Here is a 17,808-nt window from a genome sequence, read left to right as displayed (position 1 = left end):
TGAAAAGTTCAGCGCCCACCGGCTGACGAACGAAAACGGCCTACGACTAATTGATTTTGCCGCCTCCAAGAATATGGCCATTCGTAGCACCTACTTCCAGCACAGCCTTCCGTACCGATACACCTGGAGATCACCACAGCAGACAGAATCGCAAATCAACCACGTTCTGATTGATGGTCGGCACTTCTCCGACATTATCGACGTCAGGACGTATCGTGGCGCTAACATCGACTCTGACTACTATCTGGTGATGGTCAAACTGCGCCCAAAACTCTCCGTCGTTAACAACGTACGGTACCGACGGCCGCCCCGGTACGACCTAGAGCGGCTCAAGCAACCGGATGTCGCAGCGGCATACGCGCAGCAACTCGAGGCTGCATTACCGGAAGAGGGTGAGCTGGACGAAGCCCCTCTTGAGGACTGCTGGAGAACAGTAAAAACAGCCATCAACGATGCAGCTGAGAGCAACGTCGAGTACGTGGGACGGAGTCGACGGAACGATTGGTTCGACGAGGAGTGCCAGGAGGTTTTGAAGGAGAAGAATGCAGCGCGGGCGGTCATGCTGCAGCAAGGGACCCGGTAGAACGTGGAACGCTATAAACGGAAACGGCAACAGCAGACCCGCCTCTTTCGGGAGAAAAAACGCCGCCTGGAGGAGACGGAGTGCGAGGAGATGGAACAGCTGTGCCGGTCTCAGGAAACGCGTAGGTTCTATCAGAAGCTCAACGCATCCCGCAACGGCTTCGTGCCGCGAGCCGAGATGTGCAGGGATAAGGATGGGAGCATTCTGACGGACGAGCGTGAGGTGATCGAAAGGTGGAAGCAGCACTTCGACGAGTATCTGAATGGTGCTGAGAGCACAGGCAATGAAGGACGGGACAACGGAGGAAATGCCTTCGTCAGTACTGCAGAAGATGGAAACCAACCAACCCCCACTTTGAGGGAGGTTAAGGATGCCATTCACCAGCTCAAGAACAATAAAGCTGCTGGTAAGGATGGTATCGGAGCTGAACTCATAAAGATGGGTCCGGAAAGGCTGGCCATTTGTCTGCATCGGCTGATAGGCACAATCTGGGAAGCAGAACAGCTACCGGAGGAGTGGAAGGAAGGATCTCGTGAATACCAGGTCCCAACGCATCACCTTTTCATCGATTTCAAGGCGGCATACGACAGTATCGACCGCGTAGAGCTATGGAAAATCAAGGACGAGAACAGCTTTCCCGGGAAGCTCACGAGACTGATAAGAGCGACGATGGAAGGTGTGCAAAATTGTGTGAAGGTTTCAGGCGAACACTCCAGTTCGTTTGGATCCCACCGGGGACTACGACAAGGTGATGGACTTTCGTGCCTGTTGTTCAATATTGCGCTAGAAGGTGTTATGCGGAGAGCCGGGCTTAACAGCCGGGGTACGATTTTTACGAGATCCAGTCAATTTGTTTGCTTCGCGGATGATATGGACATCGTCGGCCGAACATTTGAAAAGGTGGCAGACCTGTACACCCGCCTGAAACAAGAGGCAGCAAAAGTTGGACTGGTGGTGAATGCGGCCAAGACAAAGTACATGCTAGCTGGTGGGGCCGAGCGCGACAGGGCTCGCCTAGGTAGCAGTGTTACGATAGACGGGGATACGTTCGAGGTGGTCGACGAGTTCGTCTACCTTGGATCCTTGCTTGATCCTCCAGAAGAAGCTGCGGTCAAAAAAGATTCACGCCCGCACCAAATGTACCATGTACAAAACGCTCATAAGGCCGGTAGTCTTCTACGGGCATGAAACGTGAACGATGCTCGAGGAGGACCTGCAAGCACTTGGAGTCTTCGAACGTCGGGTGCTTAGGACGATCTTCGGCGGTGTGCAGGAGAACGGTGTGTGGCGGCGAAGGATGAACCACGAGCTTGCCCAACTCTACGGCGAACCCAGTATCCAGAAGGTGGTCAAAGCTGGAAGGATACGATGGGCAGTAGACAGTTTCACAAAAATCAAAATTTCTGGGATTCAACCAGTCGCCTCCTAGTCCTAGTTGCAATATTAAAACAAACTACCTGACAAATTTTCATCCAATTTGGAGAAGATTAGGAGGTGCCTCAAGCCGAATTTGTGTTTTTTGGCTATTTTTTACATTCAAAAAATTCTAACGAGAATTTGGAAAAACAAAAATCAAAATAAATACCACTAGTTGAACATATCATTAGTACTTTACAACTTTTGAGAACACTGTATGCCGATTAGAGATGGTTCTGACCTCATAATATTGATTTCTGTTAATTAAAGTACCTGTAAAACATACATTTTTATACAGATTTTGTTCTACGAGATCCTTAACCTCATGCCTAATCTTAAAAGTTCTACCGTAGTTTCATTTCTTTGTCATTTGTGAACATTATTGTAGTACACCATTTTTGTATCCGAATTACAGATAAATTGTAAAAAATCATCGGAAATACGACATTCTTCATTCCCCTGCATTTAGAGCTGCTGCCAAATGGCGCAATTGCTGACATCAGTGATGCATTTGAACGCGTTCAGTTCGCGTTCCAGTTCAATTTTTTGAACGCAGCGATCAAGTAGGCTTGAACATTGAGCAGTTCAAAAATATGAACCCGTGCGAGCCAAAAAACGAACCCAATTGACTTTGACTGATACACGGCAAAAATCTATGTCAAAGTTATGTTTAGAAATTTAAAACAGCAAGAGCAGTATGATTTTTCTGTTCATGAAAATTTAAGACGATCAATTCATTCATTCATCACGTTAGAGCTCCAATCTAAATTGTGAACTGAACGGGCCGTTCTTGAGCAGCGGCTGGCTCTTGCTCGGAAGTTCATTGTCTACTGCGTTCTCGTGCAAATTTGGATCGGGCTCCGTTCACTTTTGGCTCGCGTTCAGTTCATAATGCATTACTGGCTGACATGTTACAAAATTGAACATAGTAGCTTTGCTTTTTCAATGATGGATGATGATTGAAGAAAACATCTATCAAATAACATCAACGCAGTTGTGTTTCAATCAACATTCGCATTTGATGCCAAGCAATTACATATGTGATATAGCCAAGAGGCCAAGCTTCTCGACTACTGATCTTGAGGATCAGAGTTTGATTACCGGAGTTCATTTAGAGTGTTGTTTTTTGCCATTAACCAATTGACATGAGGCCAAAAAATTTCATCATGATTTGTTGTTCAAAAGTGCATCTTGTGGCTGAGTCTTAATCAATAGGACTCACAAAAATCTCCCACTCCTAAGTGAATGAAGAGAAATGTTCAAGTAATGATTCGCGCCTTTAGTCCTTTTTCTATGCTGCATATAATAAACATTGGTTTCACTCGAAAAAAAGAATCATAATTGAACTCCGATCCTCAAGATCGGTAGTCGAGAAGCTTAACCTTGGGGCTATATCACATTTGCAATTGCTTGGCATCAAATGCGAATGTTGTTTGAAGCACGACTGCGTTGATGACATTTGCTAGATGTTTTCTTCAATCATCATCCATCATTGAAAAAGCAAAGCTACTATGTTCAATTTTGTAACATGTCAGCAATTGCGCCATTTGGCAGCAGCTCTAAATGCAGGGGAATGAGGAATGTCGTACTTCCGACGATTTTTTACAATTTATCTGTAATTCGGATACAAAAATGGTGTACTACAATAATGTTCACAAATGACAAAGAAATGAAACTACGGTAGAACTTTTAAGATTAGGCATGAGGTTAAGGATCTCGTAGAACAAAAACTGTAGAGAAATGTATGTTTTACAGGTACATTAATTAACAGAAATCAATTTTATGAGGTCAGAACCATCTCTAATCGGCATACAGTGTTCTCAAAAGTTGTAAAGTACTAATGATATGTTCAACTAGTGGTATTTATTTTGATTTTCGTTTTTCCAAATTCTCGTTAGAATTTTTTGAATGTAAAAAAAAGCCAAAAAACACAAATTCGACTTGAGGCACCTCCTAACCTTCTCCGAATTGGATGAAAATTTGTCTGGTAGTTTGTTTTAATATTGCAACTAGGACTAGGGGGTGACTGGTTGAATCCCAGAAATTTTGATTTTTGTGAAACTGTCTAATGGGCAGGGCATGTTGCAAGAATGCCGGACAGCAACCCTGCAAAGATGGTGTTCGCTTCGGATCCGGTTGGTACAAGAAAGCGTGGAGCGCAGCGAGCTAGGTGGGCGGATCAAGTGCGTATCGATTTGGCGAGCGTGGGGCAGAACCGTGGATGGAGAGACGCGGCCACGAACCGAGTATTGTGGCGTGAAATTGTTGATTCAGTGTTATCTGTGTAGATGTTAACTAAATAAATGAAATGAGTTTTTCGAATGCCGAGTGCTAAGGACGATCTACGAGCTCGTCCAACTCTACGGCGAACCAAGTATCATGAAGGTAGCCAAAACTGGAAGGATACGCTGGGCAGGGCATGTTGCAAGAAAGCCGGACAACAGTCCTGTAAAGATGGAGTTCTCTTCGAATCCAGTCGGAACAGGAAGGCGGGGGGCGCAGCGAGCTAGGTGGATTGACTAGGTGCACCAGGACCTAGAGAGCGTGGGTCGCAGTCGAGGATGAAGAGAAGCGGCCATGAACCGAGTGAATTGGTGAAAAGTGTTGGCAAGGTTTTATCAAGTTAATTGATGTAGAGCCAAAAAAATAAATCAATAAATAACGTATATCGCCTCCACTTCAGTACTCTTTTGTACTATCTTATAAGAGTTTGTGTTGCTAACTTACGAACGCTAGATTGTACAGCATGCCAGAAGTTCTGACTAAGCTGAATTTTAGGTTGTGTGACGAAGGCTCCATTAGCACATTGGCTGGGAATCTATCATTGATGTGACTTTCTGCAATCCGCTACTGGGAAGGATTAGCGACAAGTATACATATAATGACCATGATGCGATTTACTCCAAAGTTGGCCGGCTCCAACCCGTGCAGCTATGCTCACAGCACGATCAAACGATGTAGCTGCCGTCACTGTTCGATGATGATGAATCAGAGGCCGCAAGAGGTTGCTAGACATTAGTGTGCTTCTTGATGTAGCCAACCTTTGCAACAGTCTGAAGGTCGATAGCCTTTGCTGATAGCGTTCCCAGATAGGTTCAGGATAGTGCTGCAAAATGTCTGGCTTCTTCCCAGACAGACGAAAGGCTCGAATGCATCTGGATCAAGCATCTTACGAGCTCATATGCCTGCTAGATACTCTTGGGAAGCTTATTGATTTATTGGAAAGGCAGTTGGTTTCCAAAAAGGAATCACGACGGTGGGTCGTCCGGAAAGTCGTCAAGAGCGTAATGATGGAGAAGACGGAAGATACGATCGATTAAGTGCCATATAGTAAAGAACGTCGCGTTCAACAGTGTTGGCGTTGCACAAAATTTGAGTCCCAGAAAACTCGCACAATAGCTGAGAACTTATTTCCAACACCGATTTCTGATCTGGGGGATTGTGGAACGATTATCAACCAAAGCCACAGCTGGAATACCACAAGCCTTCATAATTGGCATATCCCACTAGAATGTCATATATACCGTTTTGTCTCAAATTCCGAACAGACTCATATTCCTAACACTCGGGTTTTGTATGGCGATTTGGTTGAAATGCTTCGCTGAAATATGTCATCGAATTGATAGCAAATGGCAGTCAATTGCAAATCAATTTAAACATATTCCCATTTATTTTAGACCTCGGGAGTAGTGAAGATTCGTTACCCGCATAAAAAAATACAATTCGCCTTATAACCTCAACAGTTTGTTTCTTCTAACCGTTAATGTTAGTGTATCATAAACAGTCGATTAAATGTTGAACAATTTGAAACCTAAAGCTTTTCACTATTAAGAACAGTTTGAGGCAACCAAATCAAATTGTGACAATACATCATAATGCTCAGTAATTGTAAAATTGTATAAAGATAAAAAATGTTGCGAAATGGTAGAAACATACTGCCACCTTTCGTAAAATGGTTTGAGCATATATCTGAACGACACACATACAAACATGTACTTCACAATATGATACTTTTATTCAACAGTTTGGCAAACAGTTGTATGTATTGAGATTAGTGAGCACACTATATATGAAAATTTGCAACATTTTGCTGCAAACTGTCATGTTTATTTTGTTGGATCCAGTCAGAGTAATTGAGAATCAAGTTTAAGTGAAGTTATTTAGTACTATAACACGATAAAATAGATCCTGTTTCCTCTTCGGGAACACCCGAAAATCCATAAGATAAGAAAATTATGTATGTACCAAGTGCAAGGGCCTCTCTCCATCGAGCAGCGCTGAAATTCCATCGCAGAATTCTGCCAGTATTCAAAGTCAGTTTTTTTTTTGTCAAACAGATCCGCATTCCAACCGGGTTCCACATTCTGATGGATGGTGCGAATTTGCATCCGTGAGCTGTTACTACTGGAGTGCATTTGACGAATCCTTGTCAATGATCGCCTGTAAATTGAGTGACTGCAGTGTGAATGCGTAGGTTAATATTCCGCCGGAAAGAAAATGGATTCAGACCAAGGATCAAGCTCAACAGCGGATGTTTTTTGGTTGGGCTGATTTGTGTGTTGTAAAAATGTTATGAAAATGAGCATATTTTGATTGAAATGTTGTGAAAAATGGTGCTTGATTTATTTGTATAACTTTATCGCGTAATGTCTCAAATAAAATTTAATATAATACAATCCATTGCTTTTCGTGTTCTTTTCATAAGTGACGTCATTCTATATTCAAACTAAAAACTAAAACATGTGTTATTCGAATTATGCTCAATTTTTGATGTATTTCCATGGTGATACTTACAATAACATAGGTACTGTTCAGGTTTTTAGTTTGGACATACTGTTTCTATTAGTAGAGGTTCACTAGAGAGCAGTACGGCATACGGTTGAAATACCATAACGCATCACAATCCAACAACTTCACATACATTATTGTTTATTTTTCAATTAAACAGGACAACTATTTAAATACGGTTTGCTTTACAGTGAATTGGGCAAAAATGGATAATATATTGACTGTTTGATAAATTGTAAACTAAAAATTTTGTTCAGAAAAATCGGCGTTTGTAACCATTCAAACATAACTTAACCGCCTATTTCCCACATTGTTATTTTCCTGAAAACCATTTACCAAACTGTAAAACCTATTTCTGGTACAGTTGTCATATAGTTATTTTTGGTGATTTTCAAAACTGTTTACATATTGTTACAAATGGTGGTGAATAGTATAGGAAACAGTGAATGTATGGTTTATGATTATGCGGGAGGTTAGTAGAACTAGCTCAGATAAATTTATTTGCGAAATTATTCATTTGAATACGATTCATTCGTGGTGTTCGGAATTTGAATCAAGGTGTTCGGAATATGAGACAGAATGAACGCAGTTTTCGGCATTTGAATCAAAATGTGGTTTTAAACTTTTACGTAAAAACAATACCAAACAAGTTTAAATAATCATTTTCGTTGGCATACCCAGCAGCCAACAGTCAGACTTGGCGAAGAAATTGAAATTTTCACAAATATCATCTAATTTTTGCCCATAAGATGCATTTGAAGTCACGGTTAACCTTAAGTGTTCGGAATATGAGTCAAAACGGTACCTACTCTAAAACATCCCAAAAGAGTTGAGATCGCCAGTTACACGCACGATTTCGTATTGATAATAATGATGGTTGAAGTCAAGCCCCAATTGAAGCATCACAAGTCTGAGTGTTTGTTGAAGACTAACTTCATAGCGGTTAAAGGAGTCGAGGGGAACTAAAGCATCCAGGAGTCATGTGTGGACGATCGTCTGTCTAAATTTCAACACCCGGGATGATTTTGCCAGTGGCAAAGCTACAAATACGGGAAGCATCCATTTGACACAGTTCTTATTTTAGTACATCTGTTTCTGGAAGAACCTGCACTGGGTTGAACATGTAATAATTACCTTTTGTGCGGAATATAAGAACGTACACGCTCAAAAAGAATTCCGAAAAACGTGAACTGTCAAAAATAGACCGTGAACTACCGTCGCGTTATCATAAACGTTCTCGGAACCAGGCAACACATTCATCTAAACATGATCTAGTTTACGGTGTATTTTTGCTTGCTCACGTGTTTATGACAGCTGTTCACGGATGCTAGAACGGATTTTTTTTTTTCCATGTAGATGAGTCATCAAAACACGTATTGGGTAAAATGTGTCGAAGCACTAGATTTTGGTTAACAGGGTTCTGACACCAAGCTCTATACGGAGATCTGCTATGAGATCGGCCACAATCTGCTGGTAAGCTCATGGAGGAGATAGAGGTATCGAAAAAAAGGGATGCGGGAGACTTTCCTTCCTCGGGGAACCATCCTCCAGACTAAGCTTAGGCAAAGTCCACCGCCTGGACTTGTCGAACTGTTTGTGATCAAGTGGTTGAAGGTCATTGGGCCCAGAAGAGCACAAGTCGTGGATTATTAAGTAAGCAACTGCGCCGGTAGGGTTTGAACTGTTAGTTGCTCTACATATCCACAGTTGTCGTGGAAAGGATTTTGTGTTCGACTCACACTAATTCATGGAAAGCGAACTGTCAGATTCAGAAATTGTGTTCCATGATATAGATCAAGTTTTTTTTTTTTTGAATATAAATTTGGGAAGATTTCTTTGTAATGATTGAAGCTTAAAAACATTAAATGAAAAAACGCCAAACTGGTGTCGTAACATTCCTACACAGAATGTTTCAAAGACCAGCTTGAAAATATGTATTTCAGTCAACGGCTCTTAACAGAAAATTACTAAAACTAGCAAAAACTTGTTCATTCCTTACGGCGTGTGCAAACTGTAGGTGCTAACTTTTCCATCATCTTCCAGCGTGGTGGTGGCCGCTTTGTACCCGGTCTTCTGCCCGTTGATATTGTGCTGTTCGCTTTCCGCTGTCGACAACGAGCTGTACGTTTTGACTTTACCATCGTCTCCATACTAGAATTATAATTAACAGAAAATTAGGTCATGAAACTATACAATCTGCCCACAGAACTCACCTTCTGTCCCGATGCCCACTTGGAACTGCTGGACCAAGATTTTGTTCGCTTGAATCCACCACCAAGACCTCCACCGATGTCACTGCTCGTGTCGTCATTGTTTGCAGCGAACCGATTCTCCAAATCAATTGCCGAACTGCCACTGACCGCTCCGTTGTAAGCGTTCTTGGCCTGCAGTCGAGCCAAACGTTCCGATTCGCTCATGATCGAGCTCAACTCAGTACCACTGCCGCCAAATTCCATGCCCACGGCACCAAATCGCTGACCCAAGGCGTCATTCGTAATGGGGACATACCCGCCAACTCTCTGTTGATTTAGGGCACTTTGCGAATCGTAAGCCGAGTAGCGAGATCCCTGGTTTGCAGTAGCAGCAATCGATCCTGCAGCAGGATAATACCATCCACCGGCATTCGAGCGGTGTTGTTGCGAAGCAGAGTATTGCGAGGAAGATGCGCTGCTTTCTCGTTGTCTTTGTGACTCCGATGTGGCTGCCACAGGGATCGGCACGTAGGATGCTCCCGACTGGGCACGCTGCTGTTCCTGCGAGGTGTATTTGGAAGCTGTTGAGGCGGTGTTCAAGGCTACTGGAAGGTAGCTGCTGCTACCCTTCCTACTGTATTCTTCATTATGTTCCTCTGCTTCCTCGTGATTAGAGGACGATGTCACTAGGGGAACAGTAGAGAATCTAAGATTGGTTCCTGTCTCGGACGCTTGACTGTGGGCTTCCTGGGATTGCTGGGAAGATGCCAAGTGATTGTTGTAAATTGGCTGATAAGTGGGTCGAACGAATTGAGCCTGGGAGTGTTGATTGGAGTGCGCAGAGAGATCCGAGGAAACACCGTATACTGGTTGAACGCCATGGATGACGTACGTTTGTTGATCCTTGGCAGCGGAATACTGATTGGACGAGGTGCGCGCAGGATAGACTACGGGAGCTTGATAGACAGAACCCTGGTTGTTCGAGAAACGGGCAGAAGTGTCGAGACCTCCGGTGCTGAACGGACCGTAAACTGGGACGGGTTGTCTGTAGACTACGTAGGTATTGGATGGCGTGTAACGTTGTTGATTCTCCTGTCTACTGGCGGAGGCAGCAACATACTTGGAAGCCTGATCAGTAGACGAGCCGTAGACTGGAACTGTGTATACACCTTGGTTTGAGCTTCGGCTACCACTGACAAAGCTACTTTGAGAAGCTTCTTGCCCAATAGGATATGCTGAGGCAGCAATCGGCTGTACAACGGCTGCTCCATTGGATGCCCCGAAGTTTGATCGTGTTTTGATACCTTCCTCTGCACCGATATAGTTTCCGGTCTGGGCGGCATTGACACTGGATAAGCTCCGGCGCTGAGATTCACTGGAGTAGCTAGATTTCGAACTACTGTGAACTGGATAAACGGGAACTACACCGGCAACGGATTGTTGATGGGAGCTAGCTTGATACTTGGAACTGCTGGAGCTGGAACCGGCCGAACCAGCATTGGTGAAACCAACGATTCCGTGACCAAGCGTTTCAGCGTCACTATTATCTGAAAATCTGAAACAGAAGGTTTTAAAATCTGGCGAGAAACATTTATCGAGTCGGTTTTTACCCAGAATTACTATAGCAGATTGCAGTGCTGCATGGATTTGTTCCAACGCCAGAGCCAAGCCGTGTCAAACGTTCAGCAGCTCCCTTTCGCGCCGCCATCACCGATGCTTCATGGGTAGAGAAATGCCTAGAATGCAGAAGAAGAGTAAGGTATCAGCATCGCTTCGTTTCCATCTATTAAGATTATCTGAAGTATTGTACACAAGCTGTGCTACTTACGTTCCCTTAATATTGTCCAAACTAGAGAAATAGAAAGCCCAATCCACAACGGTAGCGTGGGTAATAGAGAATGATGGTGGAAATGTTTCATGCATTAATTCAAGCCGCAGCAGCAAGTGAATAAGAAAACACCGTGAATTAGTGATACTCTGAACAATTAAGTTGATAAGAGCGGGTTTTTTTTTCAGAAATAAATAATACAATCAGCACTTACTTTCTGTTAACGTGTAATCCGGTGGTATCATCCCAAGCCAAATCTGAAAGCAAAAAATAAAGTTTTATCAACAATTGTGATTATTTACAAATTCGAATGGAACATAATCATAATGGGTTGTATCTCTGTGTTGGCAACCTGAACCCTTTTTGGCGCGCTCATACAAACAATGCATGACTTAAACCATTGCACGATGACATAATTAATAATATAAAAGCTACATTTTTTTTTCTTTCCCAGCGTACTAACTTCGCTGCAGCAAGATGAGCTACCAACTGTTGATCCCCTTGGTCACTTTCATTATGGCCAGCTCTTTGGCCGCAGAAGACTGGAAGTCTCCAGAGTTAAAATCGTTTTCATCCGCTCAACAGGAATGTGCTGTCTATCTTTTGCTATCCAATCAAACAGTGCAACGATACGTGAAAAACGGATACCCCGATGAATTCAGCTGCCGTAAGCTGATCAACTGTATTTTTGTGCAAATCCACGCTTTCGACGAGATCACCGGTATCAAAGATCATGTCATTACGAACTTCTTCGAGCCCCCGGTGACGGATAGTGACTCCGTTAGTCGTACCCAGGAATGTTTGCGAACCACCGTACCGAAGCACTGCGAAGGACAACCATTCGAACGGGCTTATCGTTCGTTCCAGTGCTACTATCGCAACTACGGAAATCTGCTCAAAGACACCGTCCGCTTCATCCCATACGAACAGGTCGATCGAGTTCAACACCTGAAAGAATCCTTCTCCATTGCGAATACATCTTGTGCGGCTCTCAAGGACTTCAGCGAGGGACATGGTTTCAATGTCGCAGAATTAGCGGAAGCTCTCTACGTGTTGGGCGTACGAACTGGATTCTACGATCCTCAGCATGGTTCCTACATCGACCGGTTGTACACGCAATTTGGTTCACCAAATTTGCTCTCCGAAGCCACCCGCCAATGCGTTAATCGTGTCTCGAAGCAGTACTCAATGGAGCCGGTTCTAATCACTCAACTGTTCCTGCAGTGTGTTGAGGACGACATATCGACAGAGGCACTTTTCACCGAAACGGCAAAGGAAATTTTGGCATCGACCCAATCGTTCTGCAATGTGTGCGAAACGCTGACAAGCTCCGTCAGCAGTAGCACTACGGAAATGGTTACTACTTCAACAGCAACCATCAGTACTTCAGGTGCACCGCTGTTGACCACTACTAAAGGACCCTATCCCTATCCATCCATGTAAGTGACGTGGGAATGGAAGCTTTATGTAATACGAATAATCAAGTGGCACAGGGAGGGCTTGTAACATCAGTGATGAGATTAGAGTACAAATTGTAGCCAACCTTTTTTAATAATTAAGATGGTGAGACGTTAAAGTAAAGGATCGAAAATAAAAATTTAAAAACTTTAAATAGAAAAAAACGTAAACATCCTTACATATATTAAAAATTCGGAGAAGTATAGTTTTTTTTTTCAAATAACACGAGTACACAAGCTTATTTAACAAGATCACAATTGTTCAATGATATTTTAGGTATCCACCAAGCATCACCTCTGAAAAATGTTTTGAATATTTCAAGTAAGCAAGTAAGTAGACTTCTCTATATTGAGTACTTCAGTTATCAGCTGCAAATTTCTTAAACAAAATCTACTTTGTATTCGGGAAGCTTTTCTCAAGCACTTGAGTGGAATAAAAAATTAATTTCTCAAATCCCATCAATAGATCACCAAGAATCTTTTAAGATTTTTCAATGATCTCGCCAAAATGGGTATCTCAAGACAGTGTTGGTAGACTCTTGCTTATATTACAATCAATGAGATCTTCCGCAGCCCAGTTAGCCGTGGCGGTAAACGCGCAGCTAATCAGCAAGACCAAGCTGAGGGTCGTGGGTTCGAATCCCACCGGTCGAGGATCTTTTCGGGTTGGAAATTTTCTCGACTTCCCAGGGCATAAAGTATCTTCGTACCTGCCACACGATATACGCATGCAAAAATGGTCATTGGCACAGTAAGCTCTCAGTTAATAACTGTGGAAGTGCTCTTAAGAACACTAAGCTGAGAAGCAGGCTCTGTTCCAGTGGGGACGTAATGCCAGATAGAAGAAGAAGAAGAGATCTTCCGCAAAAGCAAAATCCTTCGAATTTTATCTCATACTTCAGATTTCCCTACAAAATGCAAGAAAAAGAAAGAAAAATACGACAAAGATATACCTCAATTACTTGAGCATATACACCACCCCCATGTTATGGAATCGCATCATCTAGTATTGCAACACCCCAGTTGCCCAGTCAACATTATGGTTGGTATAGTTTTCGTTATGTATCATTCTATATGAATCAATTCAATTATAAAGAATGCATAAATAGGCTATACCCTGCCAAAGTGGAGGCTATATGCGCACTTGGCACGGCTTTTTCAGATTTTCTGAGACCAGAAATGCCACAATGGATGAAAACAAAAAAAAAAGTTCCCACCAAGCCTCGAACGCGGGATCTCTGGGTTATAAATCGAACAATTTACCACTGTACCTCCAAGGGATACATAACAAATGAGTGATTACTTGCCAATATTAATGCATGTTTCATGTACAGCTACACTTGTGTTGTTGTTTTTTGCAGCCCATTATCAGCAAATATCATGTTTGGTTGCTAAATAATTGCTAAAACATGACCAAATTAACTGCACACTAGCGCCGCGTAGCGGAAAGATGGCCAACTAATCAGTGCTTCCTGGAATTGCTTTCAAGCTTCTGAACAACTTTGCTGAAGACACGAACTTGCACCATGCAATAGATTCAACGGATCAAACACTACTTTCAATGCAAAATGCGAGAAAACTTTTGAAAAACTAGAAAATGTGTCCAATAAACTCAAATGATTCCCAAACATGGGGTATGAGAATTGGGATTTATTTTTCTTATACTGCCCTTAGGAACGAGAGTAGATTCATCTTACAATATTAACAGAATATTATCGCAAGTATTTTATCAGTAATTGTGTAGACAAAAAAACAAAACTCAAATTTTAAAAGTATTTAATATATCAATAATTTAAACTAATTTCTTCTTCAACTTCATTCACCAATCAAAAAGTACACTTATTTAGAAATCATCGCGGACCCCCTGATAAGTCGTCATGCTTTCATCCTTTCCATTAACACTTAATTGAAAGATCTTGAACTCCATTAGAAGAATCAAGGTCTCCTCCCAAATCGCATAAAAGGAGACTGTCACATGTTGCAGGAAACTCTTAAAGATCGCGAGCTTCTTCTCAAACATCTTAAACAGGAAGCACATTTTTTTACTTATGACGACAAAACTGAACGTTTGTTCAAAGTCGTCTTGAAAGTTCTCTCAAGTGACTATAAGTCACCTGAAGAGATCAAAAATGGAATAAATGATTTACTTGGATTTTCCCCAGTCCAAGTAATCATTATGAAAAAGAGAACCCAATCTGGTATTGTTCGGAAGGGGCTTTTTCAAGAATATTATTTAGCTCACTTTAACCCTCTAATACCCAAATTTTTAATTTCGATTTAAGTATTATTTTTCGTTATCTAAAATCGTTCTAAACACGTTTTGTGCATATATTTATATTTATTCGCAAATTTTTAAATTTTGGTTTTTGATTTTTCTAATTTTTATTATTGAACATCCCTAGCTTTTTTTTATTTTTTCTTGAAGCCTTTTCTAGTTGTTGATTTTTGGCAATAACAAAAAATTAAATTGTTACGGTATTTTTAAAAATATTTTTTTTTTATTTTTTTTTTTCGGTGCGTATTTTATTTTCCGTGTAACTAACGGAAAAACAGATTTGAAATGATTTTAATACCACCAGGCTCTTCGTTTGTGATAGGTTAATCGTAGAAAAATATAAAAAGTACGATTTTTTTATATTACACGTTAAATAAAGCCGAGGCATTTGTAGGTTATATAAGAATGAAATTTTTCAAACAATTTCTAAAAATACAAAAAAAATTCAAAAGTCATAAAAAACTTTTCTTATATGCGTGTTATGAGTCAAGGTATAAGCCAAAAATAAAATCGTTTTAATTTCCGAGCTACGAAAAAATACACAAAATTCCAAAGTGTACCCCGGCGGGGTTGGGTATTAGAGGGTTAACAAAAGAGATCTAAATAATATTAAAGCTTTAGAAAAAGCTAGACTAATGTTCGATATCCGTGTGACATGGGAACATTTCGAGAAACCTAGAGGAAATTACCTGAACCCCACTCAGTGCCGTCGGTGCCAAAAGTTGGGTCATGGTACAAAAAATTGTCGCATGGATGCTAAATGTATGATTTGCGGAGGTTCTTCTCATGCCAAGGACGTCTGTCCAGTGATGAAAGATACCACCAAGTTTATAAGTCCAAATTGCGGGGGCAATCATAAGTCCAATTTTTTGACTTGCCCTTCGCGCAAAAGAGTCGTTGAGGCTCGTGCCAGGCAGATGAAAGATAATATCCGTTACGGTAACGGTAATTTCCGGAATTTGCCTGGTAAAGTACCGTAATCCGGGGTAACATTGATCATTTTTGTTAGTTTTTCTTAAATTTTTCATTTTACAATACAAATGTTACAAGTTTCATATTTTTAAAACACCGCTCCTAGCTATGTACTTTATTTTGTTTTTCGAAAGATTTAAACATGTTTAAATAAATGTTTTAAGTGTATTTTTGATTCAGCTGATATGGGGTAACATTGATCACCCAAGTAAAGAACGTTCGCTAATATTGGAAATGTCGTTACTTACTAAAATCAGGGCCCCTGAAGCCGAATATGAAGACCAAACTCTTACAAGTCATTTACTTTTTAAGTTATTTCAAAATTTAAAACACCTTGAACCGCGTAATACGCCTAAAAGTAGGCAATTTCCTCAGGAAATTCTACATTCGTAATAGTATTTAGTTAATGTTGCCTAAATGAATAAACTTATGAAAGATTTGACAACGGAATCGTTTTCGGCGATGCCATTTTTAGTAACACCCGCATTTTCCTTGATCACATCGTCTGCAGAACTCATGTGAGACATGAATTTTCGGTAGTGTCAGTGAAAATGATGGAAATCATTGTTTCAAAAAGTTGACAAATTTGCGCATGAATTAAACGCAATTTTGGCAAAAACCTTAATTATCATTAGCTTATGAATATACGAAAGAGTGGCACCATTCATGGTTCGAAAATGCTTCATTAATAAATCTTTATTTGAACGTTTAACAAGATGAGTCATCCCGATCAATGTTACCCCGCTGATCAATGTTACCCCGGATTACGGTATCGAACAATGCTCATTTTTCAGTTGACGATCGCTTGATTAGGAATCATACCTATCAGTAAGATCAGAATCATGCTTATTTACAAACTAATTTTAATCCGTCGGGTAGCCGTTCGAATCTTTCAATTTCGAATGTATCTACCCATGGAAAATCCTTTGCCGATATCGTAGCAGGTAATTTGAACTCCTCCTCATTTCGTCCTATAAGTACCCATTCTACTTGTTTTAATTCAAATGAAAAAAACCCTGCCGCCACAGGTAACAACTACTCTGCCTCTTTGTCTACCGAAAATTCTAACGGAAAATCATCAAATGTACCCACTTCTAGTGATATGTCTGCCTCTGATTTTAATTTCCTAACTGAACAATTGAATCTAATGATTGATGCAATGTTCAAAGCCACCACTATGACTGAAGCAGTCCAAGTTGGTGTAAACTTTACTAATCAAATTGTTATTGGATTACGTTTTTCTAATGGATCCAAATAATAATTTAAATATTTTAAATTGGAATGCGTGCATATAGCAGTTACTACTGAAACATATTTAAAACCTGGATCCAAACTTGAAAAAGATCCTAACTTTTTTGTTTATCGTAATGATCGACTTGATGGGGCATGTGGGGAAGTTGCAATCATCATTCATAGGCGTATAAAACATCAACTGTTTTCGTCATTTGAAACTAAAGTTTTTGAAACTTAGGTGTTTCTGTTGAAACACAACTTGGTAAACATACTTTCATAGTTGCCTATTTGCTTTTTCAATGCTCTCGACAGGAAGTTCATTTGCTCCAAACTGACTTGCGAAAATTGACTCGCAATAAGTCATTTTTTGTCATTGATGACTTTAATGCCAAACATCGGTCATGTAATAATTCTCAAAGTATTCCAACGACAGAATTTTATTTGATGAGATATTTCTCAATTCAATACCCCGATAGCCCTACGTGTTTTTCCTCTTCTAGAAATCCATCTACGATTGACTTGGTCTTAACCGACTCAAGTCATCTTTGTAGCCAATTAGTTACTCATGCTGAATTTGAGTCTGATCATGTCCCTGTTATGTTTCATATATCCCATGAAGCGATTCTCAATCCTATCAGTTCCACTTTCAATTATTTTCAAGCCGACTGGTACATAAATGGAACATATATTGATTCTAATCTTGATGTTAACATTTCCTTATAAACAAAACTTGATATTGACAATGCTCTTGAAACTTTAACAAATTCCATTGTTGAAGCCAGGAGCATTGCAATTCCAAAATGTGAAGTAAAGTTTGAATCCGTGATCATAGACGATGATCTTAAACTCTTGATCCGTCTTAAAAACGTGAGGAGAAGGCAATTTCAACGCACTCGCGATCCTGCTATGAAAATTATATGGCAGGATTTGCAGAAAGAAATCAAGAAACGTTATGCACAATTGAGAAACAAAAATTTTAAAAATTGGACCCTGGCTCCAAGCCCATTTGGAAATTATCTAAAATTAAAAAAAAAACCTCAGAAGCAAATACCGGCATTGAAAGA

General features: G+C 40.8%; 1 protein-coding gene across 3 annotated transcripts in view; it reads right to left on the bottom strand.

Annotated features, from left to right (window-relative positions):
* Positions 1-8,648: 8,648 nt before the first annotated feature.
* LOC5575174 (A-agglutinin anchorage subunit) overlaps positions 8,649-17,808 on the bottom strand; it is a 45,596-nt gene continuing 36,436 nt past the window's right edge. The window contains exons 2-6 of one of the 3 annotated variants that reach the window (XM_021846586.1): positions 11,022-11,064; positions 10,808-10,819; positions 10,590-10,715; positions 9,001-10,534; positions 8,649-8,938 (exon numbers count right to left, since the gene is read on the bottom strand). In XM_021846586.1, coding sequence (XP_021702278.1) covers positions 8,783-8,938; positions 9,001-10,534; positions 10,590-10,715; positions 10,808-10,819; positions 11,022-11,064 — 1,871 coding nt within the window. In that variant the 3' untranslated portion in view covers positions 8,649-8,782. Of the gene's footprint in view, positions 8,939-9,000; positions 10,535-10,589; positions 10,716-10,807; positions 10,829-11,021; positions 11,065-17,808 lie in introns of all 3 variants that reach the window. The other 2 variants (XM_021846585.1, XM_001655505.2) reach the window with 2 other exon arrangements.

The sequence above is a fragment of the Aedes aegypti genome, chromosome 2 (genome assembly GCF_002204515.2).
Source record: "Aedes aegypti strain LVP_AGWG chromosome 2, AaegL5.0 Primary Assembly, whole genome shotgun sequence".
Classification (NCBI taxonomy): Eukaryota; Metazoa; Arthropoda; class Insecta; order Diptera; family Culicidae; genus Aedes; species Aedes aegypti.
The sequence above is the reverse complement of the archived record's forward strand: the minus strand, read 5'-3'. Positions and strand labels throughout refer to the sequence as shown.